The 16,855-nt window shown below is 52.7% G+C and overlaps 1 protein-coding gene across 2 annotated transcripts; it reads right to left on the bottom strand.

Moving 5' to 3' along the window:
- Positions 1 to 1,433: 1,433 nt before the first annotated feature.
- Positions 1,434 to 16,715, bottom strand: ZMYND15 (zinc finger MYND-type containing 15). Of its 2 annotated transcripts, none has more exons than XM_044278486.1 (14): positions 14,799 to 16,715; positions 10,197 to 10,552; positions 9,892 to 10,123; positions 9,643 to 9,798; positions 9,104 to 9,264; positions 8,855 to 8,989; positions 8,702 to 8,779; positions 8,465 to 8,581; positions 4,974 to 5,062; positions 4,608 to 4,709; positions 4,405 to 4,531; positions 4,180 to 4,238; positions 3,612 to 3,772; positions 1,434 to 1,640 (listed from the first exon to the last, which is right to left on the bottom strand). In XM_044278486.1, the coding sequence occupies exons 2-14, from the start codon at positions 10,543 to 10,545 to the stop codon at positions 1,463 to 1,465; spliced, it is 1,944 nt and encodes a 647-aa protein (XP_044134421.1). In that variant the 5' UTR covers positions 10,546 to 10,552; positions 14,799 to 16,715; the 3' UTR covers positions 1,434 to 1,462. The 2 variants fall into 2 exon arrangements, with proteins under 2 accessions (XP_044134421.1, XP_044134422.1); XM_044278487.1 differs by having other exon boundaries at positions 14,814 to 14,839.
- Positions 16,716 to 16,855: the final 140 nt, after the last annotated feature.

Genomic DNA, 16,855 nt, shown 5'->3' with positions numbered 1-16,855 from the left:
CTGTTCTCTTATCCTGTATATCTACTGGATTACACCTGGCTCCGTGGACTGTTCTCTTTCCTATATATCTACTGGATTACACCTGGCTCGTTGGACTGTTCTCTTTCCTATATAGGATTACACCTGGCTCCATAGACCGTTCTCTTTCCTGTATATCTACCAGGATTATACTCGGCTCCAGGGACTGTTCTCTTTCCTGTATATCTATTAGATTATACCGGTTCCAGGGACTGTTCTCTTTCCCGTATATCTATTAGATTATACCGGTTCCAGGGACTGTTCTCTTTCCCGTATATCTATTAGATTATACCAGTTCCAGGGACTGTTCTCTTTCCCGTATATATCTATTAGATTATACCGGTTCCAGGGACTGTTCTCTTTCCCGTATATATCTATTAGATTATACCGGTTCCAGGGACTGTTCTCTTTCCCGTATATATCTATTAGATTATACCGGTTCCAGGGACTGTTCTCTTTCCCGTATATCTATTAGATTATACCGGTTCCAGGGACTGCTCTCTTTCCCGTATATCTATTAGATTATACCGGTTCCAGGGACTGTTCTCTTTCCCGTATATCTATTAGATTATACCGGTTCCAGGGACTGTTCTCTTTCCCGTATATCTATTAGATTATACCGGTTCCAGGGACTGTTCTCTTTCCCGTATATCTATTAGATTATACCGGTTCCAGGGACTGCTCTCTTTCCCGTATATCTATTAGATTATACCGGTTCCAGGGACTGCTCTCTTTCCCGTATATCTATTAGATTATACCGGTTCCAGGGACTGTTCTCTTTCCCGTATATCTATTAGATTATACCGGTTCCAGGGACTGTTCTCTTTCCCGTATATCTATTAGATTATACCGGTTCCAGGGACTGCTCTCTTTCCTGTATATCTGCTGGATTATACCCGGCTCCAATCCTTCCTGTGTGGCGCAGTTGTTTTTGTAGATTGTTTTAAAGGGAGTTTGTCACCAGAAAATGACCTATTTTTTTTTTTTTTTAAAAACGGGATTTAAACGTGTTTTTAGATTTTTTTTTTGCTTTTTCCATGTCATTACATATATTAAAATTTTTTTTTATAATTCTGCAATTTTTACACTGCCCACTAGGCCTAAAATTTGTAAAGACTTCCTGTTCTTTGAGAGAAGCTACATGGTCCATAGACACAATGGTCAGGAGGGAGCAGATAAGCTGTGATATCACCTATTGTGAATGGTGGATCATGTGTTATCTATACAGAGGTGTTACCTGTTATTATAATCCTGTTCAACATAAAAATGTGATTGAAACAACAGGTCATTTTCTGGTGACACATTCCCTATAAGAACGATATGTGTTGTGGGGCGGTTTCCCTCATCACTCGCTCGCCCCCCTCGTGACCCCTCTGGGGTTATAGGTAATGGTCCATATACGCAGCCTTTACAAAAATCATACACTTCTTTATTATGGCGCCTGTCACTTGCGCTTCTTGCACTGGTTCCGTCCGGACTTATTCTTCTTCTTCTGTGGAGACGCCTCCGCCGCGGTGTCTGGCGATGGAGCCTGGAGGGCGCTGTATGGCACATGGTTATTACGCTTGGTGCTGATGTGGTTAGATTTGTAGATCAAATAGAAGAGGAAAGCGTTCTTATACCTGCAACACAGGACGAGCATTAGATTGTATTATAAATGACATATTACACGGAGGGGTGATATTACATGACGGGCCGCCTCCATCAGATGGGTGATATTACATGACGGGCCGCCTCTATCAGATGTGTGATATTACATGACGGGCCGCCTCCATCAGATGTGTGATATTACATGACGGGCCGCCTCCATCAGATGTGTGATATTACATGACAGGCCGCCTCCATCAGATGTGTGATATTACATGACGGGCCGCCTCCATCAGATGTGTGATATTACATGACGGGCCGCCTCCATCAGATGTGTGATATTACATGACGGGCCGCCTCCATCAGATGTGTGATATTACATGACGGGCCGTCTCCATCAGATGGGTGATATTACATGACGGGCCGCCTCCATCAGATGTGTGATATTACATGACGGGCCGCCTCCATCAGATGGGTGATATTACATGACGGGCCGCCTCCATCAGATGGGTGATATTACATGACGGGCCGCCTCCATCAGAGGGGTGATATTACATGACGGGCCGCCTCCATCAGATGGGTGATATTACATGACGGGCCGCCTCCATCAGATGGGTGATATTACATGACGGGCCGCCTCCATCAGATGGGTGATATTACATGACGGGCCGCCTCCATCAGATGGGTGATATTACATGACGGGCCGCCTCCATCAGAGGGGTGATATTACATGACGGGCCGCCTCCATCAGAGGGGTGATATTACATGACGGGCCGCCTCCATCAGATGTGTGATATTACATGACGGGCCGCCTCTATCAGATGTGTGATATTACATGACGGGCCGTCTCCATCAGATGGGTGATATTACATGACGGGCCGCCTCCATCAGATGGGTGATATTACATGACGGGCTGCCTCCATCAGATGGGTGATATTACATGACGGGCCGCCTCCATCAGATGGGTGATATTACATGACGGGCCGCCTCCATCAGATGGGTGATATTACATGACGGGCCGCCTCCATCAGATGGGTGATATTACATGACGGCCGACTCCATCAGATGGGTGATATTACATGACGGGCCGCCTCCATCAGATGTGAGATATTACATGACGGGCCGCCTCCATCAGATGTGTGATATTACATGACGGGCCGCCTCCATCAGATGTGTGATATTACATGACGGGCCGCCTCCATCAGATGTGTGATATTACATGACGGGCCGCCTCCATCAGATGGGTGATATTACATGACGGGCCGCCTCCATCAGATGGGTGATATTACATGACGGGCCGCCTCCATCAGATGTGAGATATTACATGACGGGCCGCCTCCATCAGATGTGTGATATTACATGACGGGCCGCCTCCATCAGATGGGTGATATTACATGACGGGCCGCCTCCATCAGATGTGTGATATTACATGACGGGCCGCCTCCATCAGATGGGTGATATTACATGACGGGCCGCCTCCATCAGATGTGTGATATTACATGACGGCCGACTCCATCAGATGGGTGATATTACATGACGGCCGACTCCATCAGATGGGTGATATTACATGACGGGCCGCCTCTATCTGATGGGTGATATTACATGATGGGCCGCCTCCATCAGATGTGTGATATTACATGACGGGCCGCCTCCATCAGATGTGTGATATTACATGACGGGCCGCCTCCATCAGATGTGTGATATTACATGACGGGCCGCCTCCATCAGATGGGTGATATTACATGACGGGCCGCCTCCATCAGATGTGTGATATTACATGACGGGCCGCCTCCATCAGATGGGTGATATTACATGACGGGCCGCCTCCATCAGATGGGTGATATTACATGACGGGCCGCCTCCATCAGATGGGTGATATTACATGACGGGCCGCCTCCATCAGATGTGTGATATTACATGACGGGCCGCCTCCATCAGATGGGTGATATTACATGGGAAGCGCGGGGATGTCACGTTTGAGAAGACACGTCTCGCCCCCCGCTCACCATGGCATGTTGTTATCTGTGGCCACAATTCTCAGGGGTGAGCGGAAGGGGTTGAGGATGGGGAGACTGGCGCTGCCTCCTGAAGCTCCAGAGACCACCTGACCGTCCACCTCACAACTGTACTGCGAGCAATCCGAGAAAAAGGCCGGAACCTTCATAGCCTGCAAGACAAAAGAGGAAACTGTGTCACCCCGCAGGGGGAGGGGCGGAATTATAATCACCCCGCAGGGGGAGGGGCGGAATTATAATCACCCCGCAGGGGGAGGGGCGGAATTATAATCACCCCGCAGGGGGAGGGGCAGACTTATAATCACCCTGCAGGGGGAGGGGCGGAATTATAATCACCCTGCAGGGGGAGGGGCGGAATTATAATCACCCCGCAGGGGGAGGGGCAGACTTATACTCACCCTGCAGGGGGACGGGCAGACTTATAATCACCCTACAGGGGAGGTGCAGAGTTATAATCACCCTGCAGGGGGAGGGGCCAATGTATAATCTCGCTTCAAGGGGACGTGCAGTCTCATAGCTCCATGTTTAGTCATGACGTGGGTTTTGGGGTGTCTTGTACCTGCAATCGGGGTAAGGTACTCAGCCAGGTATCGTCTAATCCAAATCCGGAGTTGAACCCTAGAGGAGGAGGAGCAGACATGTTGGGGGCTGTCTACGCTGGTAGATCTGTATCAGACTATTGGCTGAGCAGCAGAAGGGGGTGTGGCTACAGTGATTTGGCCACGCCCCTGCTTAGCCCTTTGCTCAGCAGTGGTTGTTGATATATGTGTGCCGCGATACCAACCGATGACGAGGTCGGGCTTTGCCACTTGTAGGGTGTGGTACGGCCGGGCATGGACCTTGACGTGTATCCCCCGTGCTCCTCTGTCCTTGTCCACATAGGTCAGGTCAGAGCAGTGCACTTCCGATCCCTGCGGAGGAGACACGGGCTGGTTAACATGGCGGGTCAGGGCGGTAGGAGACATGATGCTCATCCCGCGCTCTCACCTTCTTCAGTATGATGAAGCTTCTGTCATCTTCCTCCACAGGGAGGTCGCTGCCGACAAACACCAATTCCAGGACCACGTGGGGCATCAGCAGTACCAGCTCCTGCCAGGGGGAGACGCACACGTGTCACTGGAGGGGGCGTGACAATAACATGGAGACTGTCGCCCATTGTCACACCCGTGCTGATCTAGATCACGTCTGCAGTACATCCACAGACCCCCAGAGCTGCACTCGTCTCTGCCCTTTGCTGGTGGCTGCAGAGAAGGAGCGCTATGGACTACATCTCCCAGCATGCAGTGCAACAGTGCATTATGGGGGCTCTGCTAGGCCGCTGTGCAGTGAAGGATTTTGGGGGCGTGCACTCACCCAGAAGAGCAGGATGTTGTGGTATTCTTGCCCGCCTGCCATGATGTGGATTTTCATTGATTGTTTCTTCAGAATGTTCAGCTCTGGAACTAAAGAAAGAAGAAGAGTCCTGGGCGCCATATTGGATTGTATACACCCAGCAACCCCATTACTGGTTAAGGAGGGCCCCCTCCTTATGTTATATTCTGAACTGGTCTGTAGGGGTGGATAGACCACTAAAGGGATCTGCTGTCCAAAGTGAGATCAAGGGGCTTAAAGCTGTCTGAAAGTGGGAAAGTGCAGGAGCCCCCATCATCATGTAACATGCCTCATGGACAGTGCCCCCTGCAGTCATGTAAGGGAGCCTCATGGATAGTGCCCCTCGCAGTCTAGTAAGGCACCTCATGGGCGGGCGCCTCATGAACAGTGCCCCTCGCAGTCTAGTAACGCACCTCATGGACGGTGCCCCCTGCAGTCATGTAAGGGAGCCTCATGGATAGTGTGCCTCACAGTCTAGTAAGGCACCTCATGGACGGGCACCTCATGGATAGTGCCCCTGGCAGTCTAGTAACGCACCTCATGGATGGTGCCCCTCGCAGTCTAGTAACGCACCTCATGGACGGTGCCCCCTGCAGTCATGTAAGGGAGCCTCATGGATAGTGCCCCTCGCAGTCTAGTAAGGCACCTCATGGACGGTACCCCCTGCAGTCATGTAAGACACAACATGGACGGGAACTGTAGTGCCTTGGAGCAGGGATACTTTGAAGTCTGGACATTTGCCCCTGTTTCCCCTATACAAAATTATAAACCTATTACTTTATTTCACTTTAAAGGGTTAACTTGCACTTACTTATACTGTTTAATACTGTGCAACTGCATTTTATATGTATGCTGTGATATGTATCCTGTTTATTTGCACTGTGTTTGCACAGCACTGTAGAAAGGGTTAATCAATACTAAGAGACTTTTGGGACTTTGAATGAGAAGATGGTAATTTTCCACAGTGGCCATAAGGTTTAAAAAAGAGCATGATTTGGAGGGAAAAAGACAGACGTTGTTTGACTGTCTGGTTTAGCTCTGTTGCTATGTCTGGAAACTTGTTTTTGTCTGGAAAAACTGCTGTGCTATTTTCATTAGGTATCATTGAAATTCTAATCTAAGTCTATGACAGACGGAAAGTGTAACAATGTATCTGTTTGTGCTTGGTTTCTCCACTCCACCCCTCCCACTAGAAGATTACAGTCTAGCTAAAACTGTACATAAGGATAGCAGTCAGAGCCCATAGTATTCTGCAGTTAGGGACCAGTGCTTAAAGGGGAGACTCTGCCAGACTACTGAGTGACCAGAAGAAGCCGGCCCTATGCCTCGTCTCAGGGAGGAGACTGGAGAAGCCAGCCCTATGCCTCGTCTCAGGGAGGAGACTGGAGAAGCCAACCCTATGCGTCATCTCAGGGAGGAGACTGGAGAAGCCAACCCTATGCGTCATCTCAGGGAGGAGACTGGAGAAGCCAGCCCTATGCCTTGTCTCAGGGAGTAGACTGGAGAAGCCGGCCCTATGCCTCATCTCAGGGAGGAGACTGGAGAAGCCAGCCCTATGCCTCATCTCAGGGAGGAGACTGGAGAAGCCAGCCCTATGCCTTATCTCAGGGAGGAGACTGGAGAAGCCAGCCCTATGCCTCGTCTCAGGGAGGAGACTGGAGAAGCCAGCCCAATGCCTCGTCTCAGGGAGGAGACTGGAGAAGCCAGCCCAATGCCTTGTCTCAAGGAAGAGACTGGGGAAGCCAGCCCAATGCCTCATCTCAGAGAGGAGACTGGAGAAGCCAGCCCTATGCCTCGTCTCAGGGAGGAGACTGGAGAAGCCAGCCCTATGCGTCGTCTCAGGGAGGAGACTGGAGAAGCCAACCCTATGCGTCATCTCAGGGAGGAGACTGGAGAAGCCAGCCCTATGCCTTGTCTCAGGGAGTAGACTGGAGAAGTCGGCCCTATGCCTCATCTCAGGGAGGAGACTGGAGAAGCCAGCCCTATGCCTCATCTCAGGGAGGAGACTGGAGAAGCCAGCCCTATGCCTTATCTCAGGGAGGAGACTGGAGAAGCCAGCCCTATGCCTCGTCTCAGGGAGGAGACTGGAGAAGCCAGCCCAATGCCTCGTCTCAGGGAGGAGACTGGAGAAGCCAGCCCAATGCCTTGTCTCAAGGAAGAGACTGGGGAAGCCAGCCCAATGCCTCATCTCAGAGAGGAGACTGGAGAAGCCAGCCCTATGCCTCGTCTCAGGGAGGAGACTGGAGAAGCCAGCCCTATGCCTCGTCTCAGGGAGGAGACTGGAGAAGCCAGCCCTATGCCTCATCTCAGGGAGGAGACTGGAGAAGCCAGCCCTATGCCTCATCTCAGGGAGGAGACTGGAGAAGCCAGCCCTATGCCTCGTCTCAGGGAGGAGACTGGAGAACCGGCCCTATGCCTCGTCTCAGGGAGGAGACTGGAGAAGCCGGCCTATGCCTCGTCTCAGGGAGGAGACTGGAGAAGTCGGCCCTATGCCTCGTCTCAGGGAGGAGACTGGAGAAGCTGGCCCTATGTCTCGTCTCAGGGAGGAGACTGGAGAAGCCAGCCCTATGCCTCATCTCAGGGAGGAGACTGGAGAAGCCAGCCCAATGCCTCATCTCAGAGAGGAGACTGGAGAAGCCAGCCCTATGCCTCGTCTCAGGGAGGAGACTGGAGAAGCCAGCCCTATGCCTCGTCTCAGGGAGGAGACTGGAGAAGCTGGCCCTATGTCTCGTCTCAGGGAGGAGACTGGAGAAGCCAGCCCTATGCTTCATCTCAGGGAGGAGACTGGAGAAGCCAGCCCTATGCCTCATCTCAGGGAGGAGACTGGAGAAGCCGGCCCTATGCCTCGTCTCAGGGAGGAGACTGGAGAAGCCGGCCCTATGCCTCATCTCAGGGAGGAGACTGGAGAAGCCAGCCCTATGCCTCGGCTCAGGGAGGAGACTGGAGAAGCCAGCCCTATGCCTCGTCTCAGCTAGGAGACTGGAGAAGTCAGCCCTATGCCTCGCCTGTATTGTTTTGCACCTGAGTTCCTCCAGTAAAGAAGCCCCCTGGTTACTGCAGGCCCCTTCTGAAGAGCAGAAACACGTGGTGACACCTCAATGGTGTCCGGGCCACCCCAAACCCGGCCACTGCAGAACATGCTCTCCCCCCCACAGTCATGTAAAGGCGTGCCTCATGTACAGGTACCCCTTGCAGTCATATAAGATGTCTCATGGACAGTGGTCCTCAGTCATTTTAGGCACCTCATGGATGCTGCCCCCATGACAGTCATGTAAAACACCTGTCATCACATAAGGGAACCTCATGGACGGTGCCCCCCGCTGTCATTTAAGCTGCCTCATGGATAGTGCCCCCTGCACTGATGTAAGGGTGCCTCAAGGGTGGTGCCCCCCACAGTAAAGTACGGGCGTCTCATTGATGGTGCTCCTGGGATAACCAACATCAGAGTACACAGGGTCTATCTTCATACTCACAGTGCTGGGGAACGAGTGTGGAGATGATGTAGTAGATGGTGAGCGGGTAGGTCAGAAGGGCGGCTAGAGGGTTGTCTAAGCTCAGGCCTCTCCAGTTATAATACTCCTTCCAGGACACTAGAGAGCAGCAAAACAGAGTAGTCTATAAGCTTACTCCTGATTGGTCGATGGAAGATACAGTGTGTGACCCTGACGTCTGTGGCTACATCTTTACTGCGTGTTTTGGGTGTCACCTACACAATGTGCTCTTGAGCCTTTCTTTAGGCTGCAGCCTCAAGACGTCTATATGCTTCAGCAGAGGTTCTCCTCTTCCTTCTGGAATATAGAAGTCTTGGTTAGGGAGAGCACCTACCCCTCGCTGTATGGTAGGATGTAGTTTGATATACCTACCCTCCAGGTTCCAGGCCGGACTCTTCCCCTGCAGGTGGCTGGTGTGGTAATGGATGCTCTCCACCGTCCAGTATCCTCCGATGAGATTCCGACTGCTCAGAAAAAGCTCCTTGTCAAATAGGCGGCTGGTCACCTCTGAGGAGGACACGAGAGGATGCGACATGGGAGTAATGGTGGGGGGCAAGGGTGGTACAGAAGAGGCGATGAGTCTACGGAAGTCCCAGCATCGCTCCCGATGTCAGCACTCACCCTTGATGAAGTGAAAGGGAAGATCGGCCAGTCGTTCCTCGTACTGCATGAAGCGCTTCATCTTCTCGCACCAGAACTCATGGCTGACATCCCAGGGAGACTTTTTCCAGTTCTGCATCTTACAGTCCTCTGAACAGTACAGCACGGCGTCACATGTGTCACTGCGAGCACAGGATGGGGGGGGGGGGGGGGATTAGCGACCAGCGGCCTCTGTGACCCTAAAATTGGGGGACTGGTGGCATTATAACAGGGGTGGCAGGTTCTGCGGCCTGGATAGGGTTAATGTTCTCGGGTAGTATGTGCTTCTCCAAGGACATATCATTAGGACGGGGCTGGGACGCCCGCCAGACCCGCTTCCTCTTGATCGGGGGTGAGTGAATGCTTTGCAGATGTCTCCAGTATACAATTATGTGGCCTCCCAGGGTCTGAGCTCGGAGGCCGGGGGGTGGTGGTTAGTTCATAATAGACCCAAAATATGTGAGGGTGCTGCACTATACCGAAGCCTTCTCTGACCCATGCCCTCTGGTTTCTGCCCTTACCAAGGAGTTAACATGACCTCGAACTTCCGCCTCTTACACACGTGGCAGCACTGCACGGTCTGGGCAGAGAAGAGGAAGGTGGCGCTCGATGACCAGTCTCTCATCGGTGTCTTCTGCACTCCGACCCCCAAGGAAGAAAGGATCTTCACCAGGAATCTGCGAGAGGCAGACGAGAACCTACGGTGAGAGCCGTCGCGAGCCGTCACCCAACAGCTATGAAACAAAGGAGTGAGTCCTGCCTCCACCGACCTGTGCACAGAAGGGTCTCCGATGGCCACTCTCTGGGGGCGTCGAGGCTGCCCGTTGTCCATGGGTAGCGCCATGCACTGACACAGCAGGTGGTAGGCCCTCAGTTTACACACGTACTGGACCTTCTTGCCGCTGCACTCGTTGTCCATCAGAAAGTCAACGCCAATCACGGCGCCCGTCTCTATGGCCACCAGCAGCAGGTACTTGATATGGCGAACGTCATCAGAGTTGGCTAAATTCAAGACAGAAACGGATAGGTGAGCGGTCGCGCCTGACCCTGCTGAGGAACTCTTCCTATCACCCACCTGCATTGGCGTCTCTGGTGCTGGTCTCGCCCTCTGTCTCTTCCTGCAGGTTGATGAAGCTGATGTACTTCTTCAGGTCTCTGAAGCGCAGGGCGTCATCCATGTAGAAGACGTCTCGGATCTGCAGCTCAGTGTTTCGGGGCCGGAAAGCAATGCTGTCGTTATGCAGGACATGTAGGAACCAGCAGGTGGCGTCATATGGCAGGGACTTGATCTTCGTCTCCTGCTGGGGATGGATCGCCAGGCGGTCCAGTCTGCCCGCATAATCCTTCATGTATCGCCGATACCAGCTGAACAGGAGCTCCGAATACTCCAGCACAGGGTCGCGGTAGCCAGAGACAAACTCCATCGCTGGTCTGGAAGGGAGTGGATATCAGGAACTGGGACACCAACCACTAGACACCAGAGACTGGAGAACCAAACAGCTAGATATCAGGGACTAGAGCACCGAACACTAGACACCAGGGACTGGAGCACCAAACCACTAGATATCAGGGACTGGAGCACTGACCACTAGACACCAGGGACTGGAGCACCAAACCAGTAGATACCAGGGACTGGGGCATTAACCACTAGACACCAGAGACTGGAGCACCAAACCACTAGATACAAGGGACAGGAGCACTGACCACTAGACACCAGAGACTGGAGCACCAAACCACTAGATATCAGGGACTAGAGCACCGACCACTAGACACCAGGGACTGGAGCACCAAACCACTAGATACAAGGGACAGGAGCACCAAACCAGTAGATACCAGGGACTGGGGCACTAACCACTAGACACCAGAGACTGAAGCACCAAACCACTAGATACCAGGGACTGGAGCACCAAACCACTAGACACCAGAGACTGGAGCACTGACCACTAGATACCGGGGACTGGGGCACTAACCACTAGACACTAGAGACTGGAGCACTGACCACTAGACACCAGGGACTGGAGCACTGACCACTAGACACCAGAGACTGGAGCACTGACCACTAGATACCGGGGACTGGGGCACTAACCACTAGACACCAGAGACTGGAGCACTGACCACTAGACACCAGAGACTGGAGCACCAAACCACTAGATACCAGGGACTGGAGCACCAAACCACTAGATACCAGGGACTGGGGCACTAACCACTAGACACCAGAGACTGGAGCACCAAACCACTAGATACCAGGGACTGGAGCACCAAACCAGTAGATACCAGTGACTGGGGCACTAACCACTAGACACCAGAGACTGAAGCACCAAACCACTAGATACCAGGGACTGGGCACTAACCACTAGACACTAGGGACTGGAGCACCAAACCACTAGACACCAGGGACTGGAGCACTGACCACTAGACACCAGAGACTGAAGCACCAAACCACTAGATACCAGGGACTGTGGCACTAACCACTAGACACCAGAGAATTAAGCACCAAACCACTAGACACCAGAGACTGGAGCACTGACCACTAGATACCGGGGACTGGGGCACTAACCACTAGACACCAGAGACTGGAGCACCAAACCAGTAGATACCAGGGACTGGAGCACTGACCACTCGACACCAGAGACTGGAGCACCAAACCACTAGACACCAGAGACTGGTGCACCAAACCACTAGACACCAGAGACTGGAGCACCAAACCACTAGACACCAGAGACTGGAGCACCAAACCACTAGACACCATAGACTGGAGCACCAAACCACTAGACACCAGGGACTGGAGCACTGACCACTAGACACCAGAGACTGAAGCACCAAACCACTAGATACCAGGGACTGGGGCACTAACCACTAGACACCAGAGACTGAATCACCAAACCACTAGATACCAGGGACTGGGGCACTAACCACTAGACACCAGAGAATTAAGCACCAAACTACTAGACACCAGAGACTGGAGCACTGACCACTAGACACCAGGGACTGGAGCACCAAACCAGTAGATACCAGGGACTGGAGCACTGACCACTCGACACCAGAGACTGGAGCACTGACCACTAGATACCGGGGACTGGGGCACTAACCACTAGACACCAGAGACTGGAGCACCAAACCAGTAGATACCAGGGACTGGAGCACTGACCACTCGACACCAGAGACTGGAGCACCAAACCACTAGACACCAGAGACTGGTGCACCAAACCACTAGACACCAGAGACTGGAGCACCAAACCACTAGACACCAGAGACTGGAGCACCAAACCACTAGACACCAGAGACTGAAGCACCAAACCACTAGATACCAGGGACTGGGGCACTAACCACTAGACACCAGAGACTGAAGCACCAAACCACTAGATACCAGGGACTGGGGCACTAACCACTAGACACCAGAGACTGAAGCACCAAACCACTAGATAACAGGGACTGGGGCACTAACCACTAGACACCAGAGAATTAAGCACCAAACCACTAGACACCAGAGACTGGAGCACTGACCACTAGATACCGGGGACTGGGGCACTAACCACTAGACACCAGAGACTGGAGCACCAAACCAGTAGATACCAGGGACTGGAGCACTGACCACTTGACACCAGAGACTGGAGCACCAAACCACTAGACACCAGAGACTGGTGCACCAAACCACTAGACACCAGAGACTGGAGCACCAAACCACTAGACACCAGAGACTGGAGCACCAAACCACTAGACACCAGAGACTGGAGCACCAAACCACTAGACACCAGGGACTGGAGCACTGACCACTAGACACCAGAGACTGGAGCACTGACCACTAGACACCAGAGACTGGAGCACTGACCACTAGACACCAGGGACTGGAGCACTGACCACTCGACACCAGAGACTGGAGCACCAAACCACTAGACACCAGAGACTGGAGCACCAAACCACTAGACACCAGGGACTGGAGCACTGACCACTAGACACCAGAGACTGGAGCACCAAACCACTAGATACAAGGGACTGGAGCACTGACCACTAGACACCAGAGACTGGAGCACCAAACCACTAGATACAAGGGACTGGAGCACTGACCACTAGACACCAGAGACTGGAGCACCAAACCACTAGACACCAGAGACTGGCGCACCAAACCACTAGACACCAGAGACTGGAGCACCAAACCACTAGACACCAGAGACTGGAGCACCAAACCACTAGACACCAGAGACTGGAGCACCAAACCACTAGACACCAGGGACTGGAGCACTGACCACTAGACACCAGAGACTGGAGCACCAAACCACTAGACACCAGAGACTGGAGCACTGACCACTAGACACCAGGGACTGGAGCACTGACCACTCGACACCAGAGACTGGAGCACCAAACCACTAGATACCGGGGACTGGGGCACTAACCACTAGACACCAGAGACTGGAGCACTGACCACAAGACACCAGAGACTGGAGCACCAAACCACTAGACACCAGAGACTGGAGCACCGACCACAAGACACCAGAGACTGGAGCACTGATAACTAGATACCAGAGACTGGAGCACCAAACCACTAGACACCAGAGACTGGAGCACCGACCACTAGACACCAGAGACTGGAGCACTGACCACTAGACACCAGGGACTGGAGCACCATAGAAACATAGAATGTGTCGGCAGATAAGAACTATTTAGCCCATCTAGTTTGCCTACTAGACACCAGGGACTGGAGCACTGACCACTAGACACCAGAGACTGGGACACTGACCACTAGACACCAGAGACTGGAGAACCAAACTACTAGATAAAAGGGACTTGAGCACTGACCAATAGACACCAGGGACTAGAGCACCAAACCACTAGATACCAGTGACTGGAAAACGGACCACTAGACACCAGGGACTGGAGCACTGACCACTAGACACCAGGGACTGGAGCACTGACCACTAGACACCAGGGACTGGAGCACTGACCACTAGACACCAGGGACTGGAGCACCAAACCACTAGACACCAGGGACTGGAGCACTGACCACTAGACACCAGGGACTGGAGCACCAAACCACTAGACACCAGGGACTGGAGCACTGACCACTAGACACCAGAGACTGGAGCACTGACCACTAGACACCAGGGACTGGAGCACTGACCACTAGACACCAGGGACTGGAGCACCAAACCACTAGATACAAGGGACTGGAGCACTGACCACTAGACACCAGGGACTGGAGCACTGACCACTAGACACCAGGGACTGGAGCACTGACCACTAGACACCAGGGACTGGAGCACCAAACCACTAGACACCAGGGACTGGAGCACTGACCACTAGACACCAGGGACTGGAGCACCAAACCACTAGATACAAGGGACTGGAGCACCAAACCACTAGACACCAGGGACTGGAGCACTGACCACTAGACACCAGGGACTGGAGCACTGACCACTAGACACCAGGGACTGGAGCACCAAACCACTAGATACAAGGGACTGGAGCACTGACCACTAGACTCCAGAGACTGGAGCACTGACCACTAGACATTAGGGACTGGAGCACTGACCACTAGACACCTGGGACTAGAGCACTAAATGACTGGACAGCAGTAACTTTGGCAGAAATTCAGGGGCATATATATATATATATAGAGCATGTTTAGCAGCACGTCCAGAGCAGTGAAGTACACATGTGGTGGACACCAGTCGGTACTTACCCGGTATCACTGTACCTTGCAGTCTGTCCTCGTCGTGTCACTGTCCGTTATCGCTCGGCAGTTGGTCAGCGTGCATGTGGATTTAACTGACTCCACATCATCACCAGGTGCAGGAGCCGTACAGCACCGGTATATGTTCTGTATAGTACCGTATCATCCCTGCCTCCTGTACCGCCATACGGTAGGTTGGAGGCAGGGTCAGTGTGTGAGCCAGTATATGGGGGTATTTAGGTCGGGGTCAGTATTTGGGGTAGGTTGGAGGCAGGGTCATTTGGTGAGGCAGTATATGGGGGTATTTAGGCCAGGGGTCGGTATTTGGGGGAAGGTCGGAGGCAGGGTCAGTGTGTGAGCCAGTATATGGGGGTATTTAGGTCAGGGATCAGTATTTGGGGTAGGTTGGAGGCAGGGTCAGTGTGTGAGCTAGTATATGGGGGTATTTAGAGGTCGGTATTTGGGGGTAGGTTGGAGGCAGGGTCATTTGGTGAGGCAGTATATGGGGGTATTTAGGTCGGGGGTCAGTACTTGGGGTAGGTTGGAGGCAGGGTCATTTGGTGAGGCAGTATATGGGGGTATTTAGGCCAGGGGTCGGTATTTGGGGGAAGGTCGGAGGCAGGGTCAGTGTGTGAGCCAGTATATGGGGGTATTTAGGTCAGGGATCAGTATTTGGGGTAGGTTGGAGGCAGGGTCAGTGTGTGAGCTAGTATATGGGGGTATTTAGAGGTCGGTATTTGGGGGTAGGTTGGAGGCAGGGTCATTTGGTGAGGCAGTATATAAGGGTATTTAGGGGTACTTTTTTAGAACTTGGGGTAGGTTGAAGGCAGGTTCAGTGTGTGAGGCAGTATATGGGGGTATTTAGGGGTTGGTAAATGGGGTAGGTTAAAGGCAGGGTCAGTGTATGAGGCAGTATATAGGGGTATTTAGGACAGGGGTCGCTATTTGGGGGTAGGTTGTAGGCAGGGTCATTTGGTGAGGCAGTATATGGGGGTATTTAGGGGTCGGTATTTGGGGTAGGTTGTAGGCAGGGTCATTTGGTGAGGCAGTATATAGGGGTATTTAGGTCGGGGATCAGTACTTGGGGTCAGCTGAAGGCAGGGTTAGTGTGTGAGCCAGTATATGGGGGTATTTAGGTGGGCGATCGGTATTTGGGGGTAGGTTGGAGGCAGGGTCTGTGTGTGCGGCAGTATATGGGGGTATTTAGGTCGGGGGTCGGTATTTGGGGTAGGTTGGAGGCAGGGACATTTGGTGAGGCAGTATATGGGGGTATTTAGGCCAGGGGTCGGTATTTGGGGGTAGGTTGGAGGCAGGGTCATTTGGTGAGGCAGTATATGGGGGTATTTAGGTCGGGGGTCAGTACTTGGGGTAGGTTGGAGGCAGGGTCATTTGGTGAGGCAGTATATGGGGGTATTTAGGCCAGGGGTCGGTATTTGGGGGAAGGTCGGAGGCAGGGTCAGTGTGTGAGCCAGTATATGGGGGTATTTAGGTCGAGGGTCAGTACTTGGGGTAGGTTAAAGGCAGGGTCAGTATATGAGGCAGTATATAGGGGTATTTAGGACAGGGGTCGCTATTTGGGGGTAGGTTGTAGGCAGGGTCATTTGGTGAGGCAGTATATGGGGGTATTTAGGGGTCGGTATTTGGGGGTAGGTTGGAGGCAGGGTCATTTGGTGAGGCAGTATATAGGGGTATTTAGGTCGGGGATCAGTACTTGGGGTCGGCTGAAGGCAGGGTTAGTGTGTGAGCCAGTATATGGGGGTATTTAGGTGGGCAATCGGTATTTGGGGGTAGGTTGGAGGCAGGGTCTGTGTGTGCGGCAGTATATGGGGGTATTTAGGTCGGGGGTCGGTATTTGGGGTAGGTTGGAGGCCGTGCCAGTGTGTGAGGCAGTATATGGGGGTATTTAGGCTGGGGGGCGCTATTTCGGGTAGGTTGGAGGCCGTGTCAGTGTGTGAGGTAGTATATGGGGGTATTTAGGTCGGGGGCCGGTATTTGGGGTAGGTTGGAGGCCGTGTCAGTGTGTGAGGCAGTATATGGGGGTATTTCGGCTGGGGGCCGGTATTTGG

This window comes from Bufo gargarizans, chromosome 2 (genome assembly GCF_014858855.1).
Source record: "Bufo gargarizans isolate SCDJY-AF-19 chromosome 2, ASM1485885v1, whole genome shotgun sequence".
NCBI lineage: Eukaryota > Metazoa > Chordata > Amphibia > Anura > Bufonidae > Bufo > Bufo gargarizans.
Note: the sequence above shows the minus strand (reverse complement) of the source record. Positions and strands in the feature narration are given on the sequence as shown.